We start from the raw sequence: 22688 nt of genomic DNA, 5'->3' as shown, positions 1-22688 counted from the left end.
GTGAAATAGACGAAACACTTTCAGAAGAAGGTACTAAATTTATTCGTAAACATAAGTTACAATTTATTGATAATGAAGAATACCCTTGTATCTTACTTTCACCCCCTCTCGATTCTGAGAAATTCAAAAAAGCTCTTAAAAACGTGACATATGCAACTAATACTACTATCGATTTCATTGAACAATGAAACAATGTATGCTCATGTAAATCGTCCATATCAACTACAAACTATAATCTTAACTTCATTATATGTTTAGTTTCAGGAGAAAATAATATTTAGATAAAATGTTTTATTGAGTGCCTTAACATAGATTTTGAAAATTGATGATCAAATTAAATATTTTTGATTTATAACAGAAGCTTTTTAATAAACAATTTTTAAAAGATAAACTTTTTCTATAAAGAGTTTTCAATGAAATCCTTTTGCATAAATTTTAGGGAAGCAATCAGCAGAAATTGTAGATTCTAAAGTTATTTTAATTTGTGAAAATTGAATTGGGAATGGAAAATTAATATCTGAATAAAATTCCCCTTGTCTGTTGACTTTAGGGAGGCTAATTTGGTTATCTTTGTTAAGAACAATGGAAATATGAAAACTAGAAGGATAACAATTGTATTTTTCTGGTTTGCCAAAACGAATTGAAGAGTATGGACCAGAATCATTTGACTGAAATGTTATTTCTTTAGAAAACGGTAATGTATCTCTAGCTTCAACCAAAATTTTTTTAAAAAAGCCTTCCTTTGAAGTACTGTTAAAAAGAAAGAATTCATTTTCAATAGGTTTTTGTGGCGGATATGGCATATGTGAGTTTTCGATGAAATTGATTCTGTTTTTTAAATCTTGATCAAATTCTTTCGCGGAATCTAACTGTTCTCGAATTCTATGAAGTTCCTTTTGCTTATTTGTAATTTCTCTCTCTAAGTTAATGACTTTTTCTTGAAGTTCTATCTTGGATATTTGAATAAGGAAAAAAAGCATCATAAAAATATTATAATTGGGTCTGATTCTTTTAATTCCCCATTATATTTTTGGATAACAATTTACTTTGTAGAACGCAACCAATTCATTAAAGATTCTGATAATAATGACATTTGAGAAATTATTGCACTAATAGTATTATAAGGATCAGATCTTTGCAGCATAATTTAAGCCTGCACTTACACCCATCTGACTTTAATTCAAATTTTTGACAACTGGCGTGAAGCATCATTCCAGCTTGGTATGAATAATCAAATAGTCATCAAGAAACGTTTTTTGAAAATCCATTTTTTGAACACCTCAGCTTAATATTATCTATTGAAGACAAAACAACTATCTTATATAATAGTATTACTGTTAATGTGCTCACTATTAGACCAAAATTTTGTAAACTCATGGACTTTGTAATATAGAGTTTACGTATCGTTGGAGTGATCCCGTAAAAGATTTTTTCCTTGATGATGTTATTAGCTTAAATTTAATTTATCCATCATAAATTACTTGATGACCAGATGCAAATGACATCATTTATAAAGAAAACATAACTTCATCTTGTTATATAATTATTGATTATAAGATCCAGTTCAAATAAATTTTGGAATATCTCGACTATCCTTTTAGAAAAGATTGTACACCATATAAAATTTCACTGCCAAAAGGAAAAAATTTTTTTGAGGCGTGGGGAGGATCGGGAGGTGATTTTCCAACAGCAAAAGGAGGTCTTGGAGGTTTTACTTCAGGCGTTCTAAATTTATTAAGTACTACTATCTTTTACGTGTTGGTTGGTGGTGCTGGAGAAGACAGTTTGGTCGGATATTATATAAAAAAAGGCGGTTGCGGCGGCGGGGGAAATGGAGGTCTTGGATATAAGGATGAAACAACGGTATTTTTGTCTGGACCTGGAGGTGGAGGTGCAACAACTGTTTATGTTAATGCTGTTGATAATCTCAATCGAGTATTGGTGTCTGCTGGTGGTGGTGGCGGGTTATTTGTTAAAGGTGGAAACGCTGGAGGAATTGAGGGAGAAAGCAGTTATGCATGGATGCATAATATAACATCATTGGGTGCAAATCAAACATTTGGATATGATTTTGGAAGAGGAGAAAATGGAAGAGATGGAAAGAAATGGTTGGCATATGCAGCTGAAGGAAGTGCGGGTTCTGGATCAGGTTATTATGGCGGAACTACATCCAAAGAAATAGATGATTATTCAACAACTCCTGGAAGTGGGGGAAGTTCTTATATCTCTGGTCATCCATCATGTAAACCAAATTCTTTGATAAAATTTACTGATACAAAACTCCTTACAGGTAACAAAGGTAATGGATATTTCAGAATAACAAAAATTAATCAAAATTCGATTAAAAATTGTTATTTTTGTTTAGATGTGTTATATTTTTCTAGTTTTAGCATTGTTCTTCTAAATATTTAGCAAAAAAGAATAAATATATGAAACATAATAACAAGAGTTAATTTAATTTTGAATAGTTAAGGCTGCACATACGCCCATCTGACTTTGATTCAGATTTTTGACAACTGGTGTGAAGCGTCATTGAAAATTAACCTTAAACATCTGAATTGAAGGCCATGTTATATCGGCGTAAGGGCAGCCTTAACCATTTTGGTTCTAAATTTTGAAATTGAGATATATTTTTCAGCACATAGCTAATTGGCAGGTCAAAATTGTCTTGGGAATTTCTCTATAAGAATAAGATTCGATACTTTTTTAGATACACGTCACTTTTGACGAATATTAATAATATGCATTGTTGAGGTATTTTTTATTGAAGTATTCAATAAAAATTAAGAAATAAAAGTATTCATAAAATATTGAAAATATTTATTTTAATTACAATAATGATTCTGTATTTACTTCATTTGATGAATTTATGGATCTTCTCATTTTTCTCTTACGCATTATGAAGAAAACTGAATAAACAATGATAATTGAAAATCCAATTAATGATATTACGAGAACAAATAACTCATATTCACTAATAATAGGTCTTTTAACAAGATCAGAATGCGTGATTATTCCATCCATAGTTGGAACAGTGGCGTTTATTTCAGGTAAAAGCCATACATCATTTTTATTTGATGCTTTTTCGATTGATAATTCAACTTTATTATTAAAGTTATCTTCTTTCATTGTTGGGAAGAAAAGTGCCACATCTGATTTTCCAATAGCACCTGATTCTGAATCTTGTTCTAAGCTGTTAGATGTTAATGTAGAGTTAATAATATCTCCTTTATTCTTTTTGTATGAAAATTCCAAAACATTTTTGCTAGCAATAGTTGCAAATGTTTTTCTAACTGTAATTTCATTTTCGGAAGAAGTTTTCTGATTAATAAGAGTTAATTTGTTATTTGTAACTGTTGATATGAATGATTTTTGAATGATTGTCAGTTTGGTTCCATTTTTATCTTTAATGATATTTTTTGATGGGAATATTGGAAGTAATTGAAATCTGCATGCTTTCTTTTTAGACTCGCATTTTATTTTTGTAATGACATCACCATTCTTTGATACTGTTCCAATTCCGTGTGAATTTGAATGTGAAATATTCCATCCATTTTTAGTTGGAAGTGCTGATGTTAAAGAATAAGATAATTCGGCTCCAAGAAGAAAACTACCTTTAACACAGATTGACTTTTGAGAATCAACAGAAAGCATGTTTATTGTCTGATTTATAGGTAAAATAGTTGCACACTCAGCAAAAACAATCTGCTGATCATTAGTAGTATAGAGATTTTGTTGAGAAATAGAGAGAAATGCTAATGACAACATTAAAAATATTGAATAAAATTTTTTTTTGTGAAAATTCAATCAAATTGTTATCCATTACAATATTTGATAACAAGGTTGATTACAATCAATTATATAAAAAAATCTTTATCATTACTATTCAATTTTTGATCCCCTTTCAAAATTATAACCTCATAACAATTCAAATTTTGATTTGGGGATCAATGCCTTAAATATTATCATTTTAAGTGAGTCATTCCAAAATTACTAAATGTATTTAAGTGTTTATTTAAACCATATAAAAGTCATGCAATTTTAAGCGATTTCATTTGATTATTTCATTATTGTCATTTTAATTCATTTAAATCTTTTGAATATATGAATTTGGAAGTAGAATAGATAGATATATCAACTGTTAGCTATTTTTCTTATAATTAAATTATTCATAAAAATATTAAGTTAAATTATGGTAAAAATACAAACAATAAATTTATTTAAGCCTTATTGAAACAATTTCATTGATGGTTTCATATATGTTAGAATATTTTTCAGATAATTTTTTGGTAAATTCGACTTCATCAGTGTCCACAATGAATTTCTTGGGGAAGAAAGCGGTTTGTGGTACCGAGAAATAGTCTTCTTTGTCAATACAATCGAATAATAACGGAGAAAGTTTCTGAGCCAAGTAATAAGCGATGCAAACAATAGCAACCTTGTTTTCTTTAACTTCTGAGAGTCTTTGTGCGAAATCTTTCGGTTCTGAAAGTAATGGAGAAAATAAAGATACAAATTCAGCAGCAAACCATAAAGCTGGCTTCACATAAGCACGCTTGAATGCTGTTAATACTTGTGAGCCTTCAGAATAAACGATATGTTCAAAAAACAATGACATAACAATCAAATTATTGTCAATATTGATTTGGCTGCCAAATGAAGCCGATAAACCAGTGAAAATATTACTTTCACTATATTTCTTAGCCAAGTTTTGTATTTCTGAGTAGTCACAAGTAAATTTATGAACAGGAATAAGCTGGATGTATTCAGAAATTTGTGGGAAGTTACCTGCTGCAGCTATTGCAGCAACTAATGATGTAACAAAGACTTTCTGCTCTTCATTTATAAGGGAATCGAAATTTTTAAGTGTATTCAAGAGTTTTGAAGGGTAAAGCATGCATGTTATCATGATATTGTTAAGTTGAGAAGCATTATCAACTTCATTTTCAACAATAGATGAAATTCCTGAAATAATATTATCTGAATTATTTTTTGGAAGCAACAAATGAGAATCCTTGAACAAAATTGAGTAAAATGAAAAATCTATCTTCTGAAAATCAGTAAAGCATTTGAATATTTCCATATCCTGTGAAATTGTCATTGCATTTAAAAATCTAACAGGATGAGCACATAATGCAACGAACATTCTTATTATTTCCTGTGTTTTATTTGCGGCCATGATATTCAGAAGCGTTTTGAACAAAGGCTCGCAGAAATCTGCATTTGAATTTGTAAAATATGATGTGATAAACTCAGAATAAACATAGATAGTGTTAGGTATACTGAGCATCTCGGAGATCTGTAACAGCAAATCCTTCATAATATCCTTAGGAATGCGAGTTGCGAGAGATGCGAGGTGTCTCCTTGTTTCTACTTGGACAGTATGCGGCCAATTAGCTATACATGACTTAGTGGCTATGACTGTCTCAAGAAGATGCCCGTATTTCGTAAATCCGCGTGAAATTGATGAGAAAATTAAACAAGCGTGAGCGTGAGAGCCGTTTTTGAGGAGTTCAAGAGAAGCATCTTCTATTCTCTTGATGTTTTCCTTGGGAAATGACTTGGAAAGCCATTTGAGAAGGGGATCAAAAATAAACAAATAAGAAAAGTTTGGAGAGGTAATTGCGCATTCTATTAGAGAGTAGAGCTTTAATTGTATCTCATCGTCTAATATATCTGAAATTACTTCGCCTAGTGAAACTAATAAAAAATGTAAACCTCCGGCGAGTTCAATTGTAATCTTCTCGGCTCCCCAGAGAGTAATAACTTCAGACATTACGTCAAAGTATTGTTTTGCGTCCATTAATTGAGGCGCTTCTAAAATCTGAGAAAATGCGTATGAACGAACAAAATCATCGTCAGATAAGCATGCATGAAAGAGCGCTCTATGGTATAAACAGAGTTCTGGTAAGAAACAAATTCGTTCTATTGGAATTGATCGAAGAATAACCATATCTTGAACGGTATAAGATGTTTTTGTAGCAAATTGCTTAAGTGCTTCAGCTGGATCGCCGACATTGATACCGCCACCTTGTCCAAACCATAAATGATTCTGTTTTATCGAATTTATTATTCCATAAAATTGTGTTTTTGTTTCTTGGAGTAATTCTGTGTATTCTGGTCGTCTAACGAACTCTTGGTCTGATTTTATTTGTACTTTTGGAGATAGATTTTGTATAATTCTTTGGACTTTCGCTTTTAGAACTCTTGATAAAGAATCACGGAACATATTAATAAATGATGTGTCTTCACCTGCAAGTTTTGTAACAAAATGGAAGAGATCAAGATATTCTAAGCGCTCTTCCAACATAATTTTTTTTGGAACTAAAATAACGAATCCTATAAAAGATAATAAACACGAAAGAATATGCTTTATAAAATACAAATATTTAATATAACCAACAAAAAAACATAAATATAATACAAAAATATATAAATTAAAGTTATTGTGGATCTACAAAGACAACTAAGTCGTCTTCGCCATTATTTTCTAATTCGCAATAAGCACCTTTGCCTAAGAAACCGTGTCCACCTTGTGCAACAAGCCAACTCTGTTCATTACATGTGATTTTTCCAGTTCCTTGTTGAATGTACATTAATAAATGAGCTGTTCTTGAAACGAATTCATATCTACTTCCAGAGTTAATATAGATAATCTCTGTAACACCTGTCCTTGGGCATTTAGTTCCCATATAAAGCGTGTATCCATTTCCAGCTGTTCCAACATCAGGACGTCTTGAAATGAAGTAACTTTCCTTGAGTTGAGGTCTTCTTATTCTTGGCCTTCTAACAACAGGAGAAGGTTCAACATGATGCTCACCGAATGGAACTTCTCCATTATTATTTACTGTTACTTCATTATTATTTTCTTCAACATTTGTAGTATTCGTTGTTGTAGTTGTAGTTGAAGATGAAGATGTGTTTCTTCTTCTCCTTGTTGTTGATGAAGTAGAAGAAGTGTTTTCAACAGTTGTTGATGTCTCTCTAGTAATGTTTGATTCTCTTGCTGAAGGTGCAGGAGATTGTGGTTCTGAATCAGAAAGATCAGGAATGTCTGCATTATCCATGAAATCATTGATATCCGCATCAGGAATTGGATTTTGATCTCTTGGACTTGCAATTTCAACAGTTAAATCTGATTCTTCGTGTTGCATTCTTGTGCTTTCTTTTTCAGCCATTGGACTTTCTGGAGCAGATGGAATACCATTATTATCATCAATATCATCATTATTATTGTTATTATTATTGTTATTATTATTGTTATTATTATTGTTATTATTATTGTCATTATTTGCAGCAATGTTGAAATCAAAGTTGACATTCGATGGACTGTAGGGAAATCTTTTGACAACAAGGGTTCCATTTTCATCAATATCAACTGTGTTTCTTTGATTAAGACGAGGTGTGAAACCAGCTCTTGTTGACCATCTTGTCAATTGTCTCTTTGGTGTTGCTGTGACAATTCTTACACCTGGATTTGGAACTCTTTCAACAAATGACTTTTCTTCCTCTTTCTCTTGATTTTCTTTTGTTTCTTCGTTTTGCTTTTCTGAAGAAGGAACTTTGTTTGATCCGATTTCAGCCAATTTCTGCATTAATTTCTCTGAGAAAGGAGAGTTCTTCAACATTGTTGAAACAGGACGTTGATATCTTTCTGGTGTATGTAATCCAGATGATTCTGAACCACTTCCACTACTTGATCTTGTTGCAATTTCGTCTTCAAGAGCTGTCCTCTTTGAATATCTAGATTTGTAATGTGGCTTTGGTTTCGCAGGGCTTTCAAATATTCGAGGAGGAGCTGGAGTTTTGAAGATTCTTTCTACGATCTGGCGTGAAGGAGCAGGAGTATCAAAGGTTTTCTCTTCTGGTTGTGGAGAAGAACCTGGATCAAATCTTGCAATTGGTTCTGGACTTGGTGTTTTTGGCTCTGGTTCAGTAACTGGTGGAGGTGTTGATGGCTCTGGAGGCTTTTCTTCTTTTTTTTTAACTTCTGGTTCAATGCTGACGATTTGTTCCGGTTTTTGTAAAGTTTTTTCTATCTTTTCTTCTTGATTTGCTTCTACAGTTTCCATCGTATCCTCATTTTGGAAGAATGATCCTGTTTGTGGCTTTTTAAGTATGGATTGCTTTGGTGGATCGAAAAATGATTCACGATTTTCAGAATTATCATTTTCTTGCTCATTTTGTGGTTCATTGTTTTGTTCAAAATCTTCATTTTCTTGTTCGTTTCTTAAATTGTTATTGTTAGAGCCAAATCTAGTTCTAAATCCAAGATTATTTAAATCTTCATCATTTTTAGCAAATCTTTTTGGAATAAATCTGTTAGTTCTAATTGGTTCGCGAATATCTTCTTCATATTCCTGGCGATCTTCTTCGATTTCTTGATGATCTTGAAAATCTTCTTGTTTTGGTAAGTTGTACTGCTGACTCTGCGATTCCTCTTCATTATCTGATGATGAAGATGATGATCCATACTTCTGGCTAAGTCCTTTTGTCCTTCTTTCTGCAAATGGCTTTCTAGATTTTGTTTTTGTATATGATAAGCGCTTTTTAGGACCAAACTTAACGGGAGATATACTTAATGACTCAACCTGTTTCGAGCTTGTATCATATCTCATTGGTCCAGGAAGATTTATTTTGAAATTTTTAGTATTGATTGGAGAATCTTCAATAGGCTCATTTCTAATTTTTGGTTGCTCACGATATTTAAATATTGAATTTCCTACATCTCTTCTTGTAAACGATGCAGCGTAATTTCTTTGTTCTACCTTAATTGGACTGTTTTCTGTAAATTCTGGTTTACTCTTGAGATTAGAAAACTTTGGATGTGTAAACATACTAGTTTTTCTTGCATTAACTCGACTCGGAAACGTTACATGAGTTGGCGAAGTATTTTCTGAGTTATTTGGCGAATTACCTCTGGAGTTTCCTCTAGATTGAATGCTTGTTCTATGAATAGGTGAAGACACTGGTTGTGGATTTGGTTTTATAAAATCTGAATCTGGAGGGCGATGTTGACGCTGTTTTGGACTATCTTCTCTGACAACATTATATGATGCAGATGAATCAATCTTAAGCTCGGTCTTATTTTCTTGCTTTGTTTCTTTTGGCTGCTGAATTGGGGCATTTTGTGGTAATGGTAAAATATTCTCGATTTCTTGGTTCTTTTGAAGAGATATTGTAGGTGTTTGGACATTGAATGGTGCAACACTTGTTTTCACAGGAGTATTTGTATTAGGTAATTGATTTGCTGTCTTTTCTGTAACTGGAGATTTCGAAATGGGATTTACTTGTTCATTGTTCTTAGTTTTTGTCGAAATGTTCTTTGGAAGTCTTCCAATTCTTTCATTATTATAAACTTTTTGAATTGGCTTAAATGGGGAAGTAGGTTTGAATGGCGATGAGTTTGCTGAAGATTTGCTTATATCGTTATTGAATGAATTTCCGATTTCCAGTTGATTGTCGTCTTCTAAGACCATTGGTGAAGCGAATTGATGAATACTTGGAGTAATAGGTGAATCTGGATATCTAGGTGACGGAGGAACATTATTAACTTTTCCTGATGACTGATGAGCCCAAAAATCAATATGATCTTCGAAGCCATCTTCATTTTGTTTAACATTTCCATCTATAATTGTTCCAGTTCTTCTACCTTTATTAATATCTCTTGCAGGTATCTCTTCAGTACTCCAGTATTGCACAATTTGATGATTCATAAAAAAGTGACCGTTTAAAAATTTATGTTTTGATAGATTCCGGATCAATGATCAGTAAATTGATGGAGTTGTATCAAAACATGACCATATATTGTCATATTTTAGCTATTCTCTTCAAATATCCTATGTTTAACTACAATACATGTTAAGATTCAGCTATTTTTACCAATAATCGCACAACACGAATGATTATCATATGGCATCTACTCTTCCCTATCTATACATCGTGTTTACTAATGTGGTGCTCAGTGTATTTGCAATGATTTGAAAAATTTGATTATAAAAATACATTTTTTCTTCATGTTGTTAGTAAACAGTATGTAACTATTAATGATTTGAAAAAATACAAATAGAATCGGTATTAATATGGTCAAAATAACTGAATATTTAAATAAAATATGAAAAAAACTTTGTGTAATTCAAATAAACATCAATTTTATTATAATAAGCTGAACATCTATTAATTCTACACTAATTAGTTGCTGACTCCTTTAGATTGAGCGTATCTTTCCATTGAAGCAACGCGAACAACATCTTGCATAATTGCATGTAATTCCTTGCATCCGTCTATAGCTGCGGCCATCAAATTCTTTGATGCCTGTGGTTCGATTCTTGCTGTTAAGTTCATTGATAAAATTTCGCTGGTTGAAGGGAAGATAGATACTTCCAAAACTGGGAAACGAGCATTTGACTCTGCACGGCCTGCATCAAGGAAGCATTTATCATCATATAAAGCAACTGTCATAGATACAACAAAATCAAACATTGGAATGCCAGCGTCAATCAAAGCTAATGTTGCAGCATTAATGGCAGCGCTCTGGCATGAACCATCATCTTGAATAACTGTAATAGCGATTAAAATTTTAGAATGAGGGAATAATTCTCTTTTAATTGCTTCTTCGAATGTTCTTTTCATGATAACTTCGCTCTCTCTGCCTCTCCTTGTCATTGATGTATCTGAAGCGTGAGGAACTTTTGCAAAATCGGCATATTCGAAAGTAACACGAATTTCTGCTGCATTATCACCTGATCTGTTATCTCTTGGGCCAAAAATTTGAGCAATAACTTCTGTTTGACCGATCTTGAAATGAGAAGAACCAGTGCAACCAGGAATTGTTCCAATTTTAGCCTCAACTAAACGCATTTCATTGGGTGGGCGGCCATCAATTCGAAGCCCAGTGAATTGATTATAAACATCCATTATGTCTCTGTAAACTATTCAATAAAATTTGACTGAGATACTAAACAATTGAAGCAAATCATCATGCTAAATGAAGAATTATGGAATAGAATTTGCATGAAGTACATGTAGATAGTATATCTCATGTGAGGATCTTATATGTTCTATGAATAATAAGATATTTAATTTTGAAATCAAATATAACACAGAAAATATGTGTGTTTTGTATATAATCAGAAGTACTTTTACGAAATATAAAGACTTTATAATCCTTCATTCTATTAATGCAATGAAATTGAATATAAATTTAATCATCAAAATGAAACTATACAAAGTAATGTATTAAAACTTATGAGATATATATTGCTAATTAAACTAAAAATATGTTTGGGGTTTTTAATAAAAATTCTATAAAATATAATTCTTTATACTGTATCAAAATCCTTAAGCATAAGTAACTTTCTAGCCATATCTTCATGAAGAGACTGTTTAACTTCTCCTGCAAGTTTAGCCAAAATCCTTACTTTTTCTTCGATATTCTTCTTTGCGCCTCCTCCTCTTGGTAAAGAAGCATGGATCTTGGAATACGCTTCAACAGCCTGAACAAGTACTACTGGTATCACTTCCTTGACAGATGGAGGCATGTTTGCTATAGTTGATTTGGCCATTTCGACTCCACCGTTATCTGCAGTGTTTATGACGCCCTGATCAGAAGCGAAGATCTTGCTTTCTTCAAATGAAGAGCAGGCGAGTTCATAATCGCCATGTCTTGTCAAATAAGCGCATTTAGCGAAAGAAAGCATTATTAGCAGAGTTCTCATTCTTTTTTCATCAACACTGATTGTGTTTTCATTAACTTCATTGATTATTTCCATTGCATCGATGATTGGTTGGTCATCAACTAATCCTTCAGCGCATCTTCTTAATTGCTGGCAGCAGAGGTCTACAAGTCTGTTATAATCACCTGCCATGTGCAAAAGCTTCATCGCTGTTGGATACATTGATCTTTTCGCAGCTTCAATTCCTGCAGATGTAATTGCGAGTTTCTGTTCTTCAGGATTGAGCAGCAATGATGCAGGTGAGTGCATAGCAACATATTGCTCTTCATCATCGTTGTTTTCTCTGTAAGAGTTGATAATATCTTGTGGATTTGAGATTCCGTCGAACAAAGCTGCAGAAGCTTCCGATTCTGGTGGTGGAAGTGTTTGCAAGCGGCTTTGGTCGATGATCGTGGGCTCGAACAGCGATTCCCCGTTCCGAGCAGTTACGGCCAAAAGTGACACGAGTTTTGAAACTTCCTTTCTGTCCTTTATCATATTGAGGTACTTCAAGGAGAGGTATCCGTCTGCTTCGAAAACGCCTGCCGTATATCTGAGCAATTGTTCGCTGAAGACGTTTGGTGAAATAAGGCCTGCTGTGTGCATTGCGAGGGAAATTTGAAGTCCATCGTTGGCAACTGCGGGTGTTGAGAGGAACCAATTAGCAGCTTTATCGAATTGGTGAACAAGGAGTAAAGCTTGGCCCGGTAAGAAAGTATTTCTTGGATCTGATATTTCGCTGATGGTTTTTGTGACTTTTGTAACAACTCTTTGATGATTTCCATCTCCAAGCTGTAATGCAAACCAAAGCCAGTCTTCAAAGCTTGAAATAACTGATGGATCGTTATATCCTCCAATTCCTGAGAGAATTGAGAGACACAAACACTTGAATGTGTCATGTCCTTCACCGGAGACCTCGTTTTGGTACAATCCTTGAAGGTTTGTCCTAATTTGAGGTGTAATTTCGGTTCCTGTGACTCGAAACTCAAGAGCTGAGATGACATCGTGGCTGAAATTGTTTTCTGATGCATATTGGAGTGCGGATTCGTTCTTTCCGCAACGCATTGCGAAGAATAAAATTGCCCAAGGGGATTCGTGTTGAGGATGAGGTAAAAGATTGATATACCCCTGAAGTGTATGCATAATACCGTATGTTGGACCACGATTTGCAATATTTAAGTTTGTATTAACCTCTTCCGTGATAATTCTCTTGATTTGCTTCTCAAGAAAGCGTTTTGTTCCATTGAAATGATTTCCGTATTTCTCGAGGCAATGAATAAGTGAGAATGTGTCTGCAAGTGGTAATTGATAATTTTCTTTGAATAAAGTTGTCTTTCGAATGGCTTTTGCCATATGCTCTGAGAAGGATTCGTTCTGGTTTGTAAGATTTTCTGCATAGAATCTGTCGCGAGGACGGAGAGTCATCTTAACAGAAGGAATTGGATGTTCGTTAAGATATTCTGTGATACTTGGTGTAATACTTGGGATATCTTCGTAGTATGGAACAACGACGTCTGAGTATGATCCTTTCTTTCCATATAAGTTTTCCATTGCTTTCAAAATAAAAGAATCATTTAATGAATTTGTACTATTATGAATTGATGTGATGGATTTAACAATTGAGTCTTGGAAAATTTCGTTGTTTTTCTCTGCATAAAGAGTTACATTGTCTGATACAATTGATGTTAAGTCAATTCCTTTCAAAATTGTAGGAACATTTGCAATATTCTTATTTACAGTACCCAAGAGGTATTTGCCGCGATCTTCATCATCCTTTGAAAAAGATCTAGTGTTAATAATAGATCTGCTCTGATGAAGAACGCTTGAAAGACCATAATTTGCTAAATATGGACTTTTCTTCTCCAAACGAAGAGACCTAGCAAGAATGTCATCTATCTGTGTCTCTACAGGTATATCCATTCTTTTGAGCAGACGATTATTGTAAAATCTTTTGAAACCTAAAATTAATTTGTATTAATTTTAAATTCCATTGTAAGACATGAGAGAGAATACACATTCATTTTCAGAAAATAATTGTTGTGTTGTGTAAATTCCAAAAGAAACTTGAGGTCCTGGTGCATTACACTAGGGCCCAAAGCCTCAGAGATGGATTACTCCAAATAATTTAAGCAGATTCAGCTTTATACAATTTTTTCTACTGATTATTCTTGAATCAGTAAAAGGAATTATATAAAGTTGCACCTGGAAATAGTGACAGAGGGATTTCACAAATCCCTTTCGTAGGATTGGGAGCTATCAATATCCCGGAAATGTTTAATGGAATAGTGCAGGTCATTAAAAAATGTCGGATTTCGGCCCAAATTTTTTGGGAAGTTACTAAAGCCAAACCCTTGAATAATTCAATCAACAACCTGTGCTTTGCCTTCAGATTTTTTTGCTAAAAGCGAGTTCCAAATATTTTATATAGAAAGTATACAAACAGATGGGGTGATATCATGTTGAAATAAGGAAATATCTGGATCATTAATGTAAACAAAAATGAAATGAAAAATCTAATAATAATAATAATATTTAATATTTTAATTTTTCTTCTGCCTTATCTTGTTTCTTCCTTGTTAATGTCATTGTGCCGAAAGTAATTAAATTATTAAATAATGGGATGACTCTTAACATTTTCTAATGGTTTTTTTTTATATGGGAGTTCATGATAAAGAACATAATTATTCCAATTAACTTTCAAAAAAGTATAAGATCCTTCAAGGTATGTGAATTGAATATTATGAGTATCGCAGCGTCGATAAACTATGATCATGTTTCGAATGTCTTCATTGTAACTGACATAGTAAACACTTCTGTTAACTAATTCATTTTCATCTTTATTCTCATTTAATTCGAACAATAAAGCATTTTTTAACATTTCCGAAGAATCTGATTCATTTTGGTAGTCTTTGAGAATTGTTATTTCTTTGCTTATAGAATATTGAAGCTTATAATCTGTCTCAGCTGAAACTGCATGTAATAATTGTTCAACTGATTTAAAGTTATTTTGAACTGTAACAGTTGCATAAACAGAGATAAGGTGTTTTTTTGGAAAATTCTTATTAGAATCATTTGGATCATCAAATATAATATAATTCATCAGAATGATGAAAGATTTGAAGTTACCAAGAATGGTAACAATAAAGCTTCTATTATGAGAGTGAAAAATCGGGTCGATTCCAGTTTTGTTAAATAATCGTTGACCTTCCAGTTTTGTTAAATATATAAAGTACTCACAAAATCTAGATTGAGAGGCGGTCAATGACTTTTGAGGGGAAATTAACGCATGGAATTTAATATTATTTAGGTTGATATTCTTGCTTATTATTTCAGAAAAAAATCTTAAAAATTTCAATATGAAAATTGAAAGCAATTCAAAAAAATTGCTAACATGTAAATTTTAATATCCTACGCATAATTTCATATTTTGAACATTTTTTATTTTTGTTTAAAACTTAAAATTTTGCGAATTTAATATAATTTATAAAATATAATACGTATATATATTTAAAATACACTAAATTTAATTGTTAATTGACGTTTTTGGGAATGAATTTAAATAATCGTATTTTAAACGTACACTTTTTTCATTTTAGACCAACCATATACAATATACTCGATTTATGCAGGTGGAGTTTTGTTATGTGTTGTGACAAGTTTAAATTTTACTTTTCAATTGTTATCACCAAATTCGCATATATTCGAAATTTCGAATTCTTCTACCTCAGATCTCAAACTTCATTTATCTCATTCACGTATGCAGTTATTCAAAATTTCGTTAAGTATTAATCGATATCTTAAATACAGCAAAAGATTATTTATTAAATTATGAATCGAAAAAGATTTTTACGATTTACCTTGGTTTATTTGATTTCATAGTCTATTTTGACTTAAAGGACAATCTTACATTGAATTACAACCCATAATTCAAATTAAATTTAAATTTTTTAATCCAAGTTTACTAAATGAGTTTACAAATGTAAAGCTTATACAAAAGCTTTACATTTGTGAGCTTATTGAGTAAATTCGAAGCACTTTTTTCTCAATGCAATATTTCAAACTACAAGTTTACTAAATGAGTTTACAAATGTAAAGCATGTCCTAAATCTTTACATTTCTAAACTCATTGAGCAAATTTGGAGTATTTTTTTCTCAATGCAATATTTCAGACTACAAGTTTACTAAAGGAGTGTTTTTTATTGATACTGATCAAATTTCATTATACATGTCAGTTGTATTTATTATAAAATCTCTCTTTTTCATACATTATATCATTGATTTCCACAAATTTTTAATTCAAACCATATTATACTTTAATCTCCACCTATTTTAATAGTCTTTATTTGACACAGAAATTTATAAAATCCTTTATATATTGTTAAATCTGTAATTTTTTTCTCCAAATTTCATTTTTCAATTTTTTTTGGATTATTTTTTCACCAAGAATCATATTATTTTAATTGTACTTTTGATTGGCTTCTAGAATGGCCTTAATTTTTCATTTTTCAATGAAAATATTTCACTTTTTAAATGAGCGAATGAATTTCAACTAATAACTCTTTTATACTTCAAAATTTACAACATCCAAGCTCAGAGATGATGCAAAATCATCAAACACGCTCGTTTCAAGCGCGGATCTTCCAAAAATATCCAGAATTTTGGATTTTCGCGATCAATCTACAATTTATATACAGTAAATCCAACAATATCAACAGAAAATTTATCTTATAACACAAAACCTCAGTCAAATTACTCTAAAGAGTAGTTTTTCAAAGATTCTCCAAATTTTTGAAGTTCTTTGAGGAATTACTCTTTAAAAGATTGTAATTACGTAACTTTAATACTAGATAGTTATAATACCGAAGCTACAGCCTTATAACGGGCCGTTTTTCCAAGATAATCGAAAACTTCGAATATCTTGGAACTACTGCTCTTTAAAAGACTGTAATTACGTGAATTTAATACTAGATAGTTATAATACCGAATCTACAGCCTTATAAAGGGCAGTTTTCCCAAGATACTTGAAAACTTCGAATATCTTGGAACAACTGTCATTTAAAAGAATGTAATTACGTGACCTTAATACTAGGTAGTAATATTACCGAAGCTACAGCCTTTTAAAGGACAGTTTTTCCAAGATATTCTAAAACTTCGAATATCTTGGAACAACTGCTCTTTAAAAGACTACAATTTGTATAAGCTTGGAATCCATTATAATCTACTTACTTGAAATATCTTCTTTTGAATATTATCAAAATACTTTGACAATATCCATAAGAAAGAGTAAATTCCTCAAAGAACTTCAAAAATTTGGAGAATCTTTGAAAAACTACTCTTTAGAGTAATTTGACTGAGGTTTTGTGTTATAAGATAAATTTTCTGTTGAAGTTCTTTGGACTTATATTTTGAATTTTTAAAATTCGTTTGATTTAGTTTTGTTGTATATCATTGATAACAATATAAGTAATTCTAGGCCTGTTCATACGGTAACCGATGGTAAATCCGCATGGAATCCACTGCAATGGTAAACTTTTGAGAAATTTCGGAATAAAAAATGTACGGAATTATTTTCGTTTTTTCGTTTTTGAAATTTTTTTGGAATTTTTTTCAAGGAATTATCGCTGCAAATACCTTTCGTTTTGAGAGTTGTAGGATGTGGAATCAAAATCATAGGAAATTAGCTAAATTTAAATTGTTTGCCGCAAGTTTTCCATAAATTGAGACACTTTTACCTCATTTTTACCGCAGATTGAGGGGGTTAGCCGCAAATTGAGTACTTTATCCATAAATTGAATGGAGGTATGACCGCATTTTTTACCGCAACTCACTTTGCATAGAAAATATCAATGACATTATACACCAATGCGATATTTGCATTTTTGAAGTAAATACACTATTTGAATTGCGGTAAACGATATTCATAAAGAATTTTTAAAATAAAGAGTAGTATATGTTGCGGGTTTTATGACGAAATTTGTAAACATTAAAAAACTCATAACATTAATGAAGAAAACGGCTTAAAATTCATGATTTTATTAATTTTTGGTCATTTCTTAGTACCTTCATGAGTTTTCTAAAGCAAAACTCATGATACAACATGAACAAAACCCCTATTTCTTAACACCCCCTCACTCAGAAATGGGCAAAAATAAATGATGACGAAATTTGTAAACCTTAAAAACTCACGAAATTTCATGAGTTTTTTAAAGCAAAATTCATGAATTTCATTAATTTTACGGTCATTTCTTCATAAATTTTGCGCAAAAATGACCAAAAATATTATGTGACGAAATTTGCAATGGAGATGATTTTGCACTTATATCTCGAGATCTAGTGGGGATAGAAGGGAAAGTCCTATGACAAAGTTGTAGAACACAGGCAGTACTACAAGTTTCACGTTGAGATATCGAGCACTTTTGTGAGAAGCAATTCTAGTCAAAATTTTGGATTTTGAGAGGAAAAAACCGTATGACACTTCATTTTTATTAATGCCGTCGAGGCATCGTGACTACAAAAAAGTCCAAAATCGTTCATTCGAGACCACCAGCTCTGACAGTGAAGACTCCAACAGTTTCAAGAGGGTTCAACCAGAGGAATGGTTCAATAAGAAAAGACCATTTGATTCAGATTCAGATCATCAAGTACAAATGGTAACAAAGAGAAAGAACACACCACCACCACCTCCACCACCTCCATTACATCAAGGTTCAAAGAGAAACATCACAACAAAGAAGACAAAAGATCTCAACATGGATGTGCCAAAGCAAGTTCAAGCAGCAATTGAAAGAGCAAAAATCAAAAGACCACAAGATTTTGCACACAATGGTCCGATCCAATATGAAGAAGGTGTATCAATTGAAAAGGAGAGAGTGATCAATGGTTTCAAAATGTCAATTCAAAACCTCAACACAGAAGCTCTCTCCTTCTTCTATGATCTCCAAGCCATTCACTTTGTCAAAGGTTACTCAGTTGATGCAATGGTTGAAATCATTAGAAATTTCTTCAACAATGAAGAGAAGAAACAACTAGTTTCAGTTATAAAAGAAGATTTGTACAGAAGGAAAGAACAGGAATTACAGGATTACATTCAAAATGAGTACCCGAAGTACAATTACAAGCTTACAGGTTGTGATCTTCAGCACACAGTTAATGAGCTCTCAGATGTATATCTTTTAAGCCTTCAAAGTGTCATTGAAATAGAAACTCGTGAAACAATCACAAAGTTCAAACCAGAAAATTCCATTGAAGCGCTCACAGAAGAATTCATTATTTCAATTATTTCCTGGTACAAGTACAACACAACTTCATGGATGCAAGATCTTTACAGAGTCTTTCCTGGTGCCATTATCCAATTCACCAAACGTGAACTCCTCATCGAACTCAAATCAGATTGGCTCTGGGCAGCTCAGCTCGTAGTTGCTTACAACAAAATTCGTGAATATGACGAAGATTGCAACAAACAATGTCAAAAGACATTACAGGAATACGAGATCAAAAGGTTTGAAGATCCAAGTGATCTGACATTTGGACAAGAAGTCTTTTACATTGATGATGATGAATACTCAGTTCATAATGGAATCTTATCATCATTTGATAACCTCTACACAATTCATCACTCCCTCTTCTATGAAGTATTCAAGACAAACAATTGGAAAATCATTCTTCCAGCAAATGACATCCAGAACAAATCCATCTGGATCAGACAAGAGAAACTCCGTGAAGCAAGAAGAAGGAAGTATGAACGTGCACGTCTCTCACTCATTGAAGAAGAAAAGAAAGAAGAAATGGATAAATAAGTTCCTCAAAACTTAATTTTATTATATTATTCTTGTAGTTGTTATAGAAATAAAAATATATTTTATTAAATTTCCTTAGGTTTTTCTTCTGTTTCTAATATAGAGTTATCAGGAGGAGGTGGGTAAATTGGATCAGGGAGTTTTTTATATTGTCTACGAATTATGGGTTGAAGTTGATTTGAAACTGTATGAATTCGTCGAATATGCCAAAACTTTCTCATTTTTTAATAAGAATAAAAATTTTAAACATGTATGAAGAAGAAGGATTTTATGAGAAACCAATATTATCTCCAGAAGAACAATATGATTGTTTCATTGATAGATGTATAATGAATAACCTAAATTTAAATAAAGATTCTTTGGAAAGAGAAGTTTTGCAAAAGATACCCAGAACTGATTCATATTATAATGCAATCACAGCTGCAATAGGAAAACAATTCAAAGGAAAAACACTCGCAATAATTAAGGAAATCATTAAAATTTCACAGAATGACCCATATTGTCATATGTTGATTTATATAAATAGATCTGGAACTCCTTCTGATTCAACATTTGAATCCCTAAAGACATTAATAAATGTACCAATTGTATATAAATCGCATGATGAAGCAGAAGAATACATACATGAAATACTGTTATTTAAAGAATTGTATAACAAAGTGAAAGCAGAGAATTTAGAAGATAAAATTGTGGACAATCAAATGATGGAAATGTTTGAGAAATTAAATATTTCAGATTATTCATAGGATTTCTTACATACATTGATTTTTCTTGATGACGCGGTTAAGTCCTCATTAATTGAAAAACCTAATTCAAAATTTAATCAATGGTTGACACAATGCCGACATATTCAATGTAGTTTCTTCTTAGCTGTCCAATTCTTTAAAGCATTAAGTACAAATATCAAATCAAACATTAGTACATTATTTATATTTTCAGGATTCAGTAGGCAACAATTAAACGTAATGTTATATCAAGTGAATTTACCTATGACAATAAATGAATTATATTATCAATATCAACAATTAGGTGAACATGGGAAATTAATCGTCGATTTGGTTAAAGGAAATATCAAGTTCGTTAATTAATATATTTTATTTTTTTATTACAGACAAAATGACATTGACATTGGATCAAGCTACACAACCGTTGAATATCATTCAGCAACAAAGAGCAAGACCACAACACGCGAATTTTAGAATGAACTTCGAACCATTTGAGAAAACAGAAATGAATCCAGGTGAAGTTCCAGAAAGTTCGAAAGCATATCCCCAACAACAAACATATGATATATATTTCAGGTTTGAAAAAGGTGCTGATGATTTAGTTAATATTGCAGCCGGTCTTCATAAAGGATTTGCCCGCGTTGATGATGCAATTACATTACCAGAAGCGCAGGCATATGCAAAGAAACATGGTAAAAACCGGCAAGCTCACGAATTAGATATTACAGGACCAAACGGTCTTCCAGATGGAATTAAGGAAGTTTTCATCACTGACTCCAAAGGTAATTTGAAAGTAATTAATGGATGGAGATTAACTGACAGTGACTATGCTGAAAGAAAAGCATATCATACAGTTATACCAGAACCTGCTGATAGAGCAGAAGAAGGAAACTCTTTTGTTGATTTCAAGAAGACTTACTTTAGAGTTGCTGATGATGGAAATGGAAATTCAAGTTATGTTTATCGTTTACCAAGTAGATTTAAAGATTTACAAAAGGATAAAGATGTTGGTGCAAAAAAGTTCTTTAATGATGCATTGGTTAAACCATGTTTTGAAGTCAATAAAGACTATATAGAAAATCTTTTCAACGCTGCTGGTTGGGCAAAGAATGATGGAGATGATAAGAATGAGAAACGAAGAAAAGCGTTCAGCAAAGCCATTTCTAAAAGTCAAGGTACTAATTTCTTGTATTCAGCTCTTGTTAAGTATACAACTTATAGATCTCTTGGTCGTGGTTGGGGTATTGATCAATTTGTGACTGAAGTCACGAATAGTGAATTAGGTGGACGTCCAGATGTAAAAGAAACTGAAATAAAGGCAAAGGCTGAAAGAAAGATGCGCTCATTCGAAAGTAGCAAAGCGTTCAAGAATGCGGCAATGCAAGTTGTTAGTGATATGATTACTAAATTCAAGAATGATCTTACATATAGAACATTTATTGCTCAACACGCAATAGGTGCATTAAGAGTTGCTATCATAAATGTACAAGAAGGTAAACAATTCGGGTATGACGCAACATACAAATATATGGAGAGCTTCGATAATAATGTTGATCCACAGGCAGTTGCACCAGAACCAACAAATGTTGATAATAAGTTTAAGTCAGCATTTAATTACGAGAATCCACAATCTTTCGAAAATGAAAATGATCAAACAGTTTATATAGCAAGACCAGAAGGTAAAGGACCAGCAAATCAATTTTATAGAGGACCTAAAATGGGTGGATATACACTAATTGCACCAGATGGAACACAGCACATAATTGAACCAGGTGCTTACGGAATACAACCACCAGCAAATACTGCAACACTTGCTCCAGCGAATTCCACAGCTACAGTAAATTCAACAGCAAATCAAAATAGTCTACGAACACCATTAACGAGACATTTTGGAAAACCAAATCAAAATAGACGAACAGCTCAACCACCTCAACCAACTAACACAGTTACAATAAATCCAGATGATCTAAATACTTTGGTGAATAATAACATGGATCAAAATTTACAGAATACAATGCGCGGTGCATTCAACAGACCCCAACGCACATAAGATTATAATGAATTGATCTAATTAATTAATTTTTTTATCAATGATTAAAAACATGAGGCATAGACCAATTACAAGTTCAGCAAAAGGAGAAGTAACATTTGGATACAGTGTTAACCAGGACAAAAGTAAAATATTACAGAATGTTCGAGTTAATGTAAATTCATGTGATACAGAACCGAAACCAAAACCTTCAGAATTTAGTACAAGAGAACTTCCAACAGAAGCGACACCAGCCGATGATGGAATTCAAGTTGTTTATGGACCACCGAAAGTTTATGAACCAGTTGCTACTGATGATAAAATTACAACAGAACTTATGCATATTTATCGTGACATGTTAATTAGCAATAGTGGTAATATAATGAATTTAATAGATGACTCAGGAAAAATAATTTTACCACAT

The 22688-nt window shown here is 32.3% G+C and overlaps 10 protein-coding genes across 10 annotated transcripts, besides 4 other annotated features; 2 read left to right on the top strand and 8 right to left on the bottom strand.

The window, feature by feature from the left end:
- Positions 1-281: 281 nt before the first annotated feature.
- TVAGG3_0956330 (uncharacterized protein) lies at positions 282-1570 on the bottom strand (the record flags this gene model as incomplete). Its single annotated transcript, XM_001582877.1, has 1 exon — positions 411-980. One exon carries the CDS (start codon positions 978-980, stop codon positions 411-413), a length of 570 nt encoding a protein of 189 aa, XP_001582927.1.
- An 898-nt stretch (positions 1571-2468) lies between these two features.
- Positions 2469-2595: a mobile genetic element.
- Positions 2596-2829: 234 nt separating this feature from the next.
- TVAGG3_0956310 (uncharacterized protein) lies at positions 2830-3768 on the bottom strand (the record flags this gene model as incomplete). The annotated part of the gene is made up of 1 exon (XM_001582878.1): positions 2830-3768. One exon carries the CDS (start codon positions 3766-3768, stop codon positions 2830-2832), a length of 939 nt encoding a protein of 312 aa, XP_001582928.1.
- Positions 3769-4204: 436 nt separating this feature from the next.
- TVAGG3_0956300 (uncharacterized protein) lies at positions 4205-6310 on the bottom strand (the record flags this gene model as incomplete). Its single annotated transcript, XM_001582879.2, has 1 exon — positions 4217-6310. One exon carries the CDS (start codon positions 6308-6310, stop codon positions 4217-4219), a length of 2094 nt encoding a protein of 697 aa, XP_001582929.1.
- A 64-nt stretch (positions 6311-6374) lies between these two features.
- Positions 6375-9716, bottom strand: TVAGG3_0956290 (RmlC-like cupins family; the record flags this gene model as incomplete). Its single annotated transcript, XM_051253369.1, has 1 exon — positions 6444-9716. The coding sequence occupies one exon, from the start codon at positions 9714-9716 to the stop codon at positions 6444-6446; it is 3273 nt and encodes a 1090-aa protein (XP_051078943.1).
- A 47-nt stretch (positions 9717-9763) lies between these two features.
- Positions 9764-10931, bottom strand: TVAGG3_0956280 (polyadenylation-dependent snoRNA 3'-end processing; the record flags this gene model as incomplete). Its single annotated transcript, XM_001582880.2, has 1 exon — positions 10192-10917. The coding sequence occupies one exon, from the start codon at positions 10915-10917 to the stop codon at positions 10192-10194; it is 726 nt and encodes a 241-aa protein (XP_001582930.1).
- A 357-nt stretch (positions 10932-11288) lies between these two features.
- Positions 11289-13635, bottom strand: TVAGG3_0956270 (nuclear pore complex assembly; the record flags this gene model as incomplete). The annotated part of the gene is made up of 1 exon (XM_001582881.1): positions 11322-13634. One exon carries the CDS (start codon positions 13632-13634, stop codon positions 11322-11324), a length of 2313 nt encoding a protein of 770 aa, XP_001582931.1.
- Positions 13636-14322: 687 nt separating this feature from the next.
- TVAGG3_0956260 (uncharacterized protein) lies at positions 14323-14814 on the bottom strand (the record flags this gene model as incomplete). Its single annotated transcript, XM_001582882.1, has 1 exon — positions 14323-14814. The coding sequence occupies one exon, from the start codon at positions 14812-14814 to the stop codon at positions 14323-14325; it is 492 nt and encodes a 163-aa protein (XP_001582932.1).
- An 854-nt stretch (positions 14815-15668) lies between these two features.
- Positions 15669-15900: a mobile genetic element.
- Positions 15901-16469: 569 nt separating this feature from the next.
- Positions 16470-16896: a mobile genetic element.
- Positions 16897-18202: 1306 nt separating this feature from the next.
- Positions 18203-19510, top strand: TVAGG3_0956230 (Formin homology 2 domain (FH2 domain) family; the record flags this gene model as incomplete). Its single annotated transcript, XM_001582883.1, has 1 exon — positions 18203-19510. One exon carries the CDS (start codon positions 18203-18205, stop codon positions 19508-19510), a length of 1308 nt encoding a protein of 435 aa, XP_001582933.1.
- A 65-nt stretch (positions 19511-19575) lies between these two features.
- TVAGG3_0956220 (uncharacterized protein) lies at positions 19576-19731 on the bottom strand (the record flags this gene model as incomplete). The annotated part of the gene is made up of 1 exon (XM_001582884.1): positions 19576-19731. One exon carries the CDS (start codon positions 19729-19731, stop codon positions 19576-19578), a length of 156 nt encoding a protein of 51 aa, XP_001582934.1.
- A 186-nt stretch (positions 19732-19917) lies between these two features.
- Positions 19918-22688: part of a mobile genetic element that runs on past the window's edge.
- On the top strand, positions 20627-22285 carry TVAGG3_0956210 (uncharacterized protein; the record flags this gene model as incomplete). The annotated part of the gene is made up of 1 exon (XM_051253368.1): positions 20627-22285. One exon carries the CDS (start codon positions 20627-20629, stop codon positions 22283-22285), a length of 1659 nt encoding a protein of 552 aa, XP_051078942.1.

The sequence above is a fragment of the Trichomonas vaginalis genome, chromosome I (assembly GCF_026262505.1).
Source record: "Trichomonas vaginalis G3 chromosome I, whole genome shotgun sequence".
Lineage (NCBI taxonomy): Eukaryota > Parabasalia > Trichomonadida > Trichomonadidae > Trichomonas > Trichomonas vaginalis.
The sequence above is the reverse complement of the archived record's forward strand: the minus strand, read 5'-3'. Positions and strand labels throughout refer to the sequence as shown.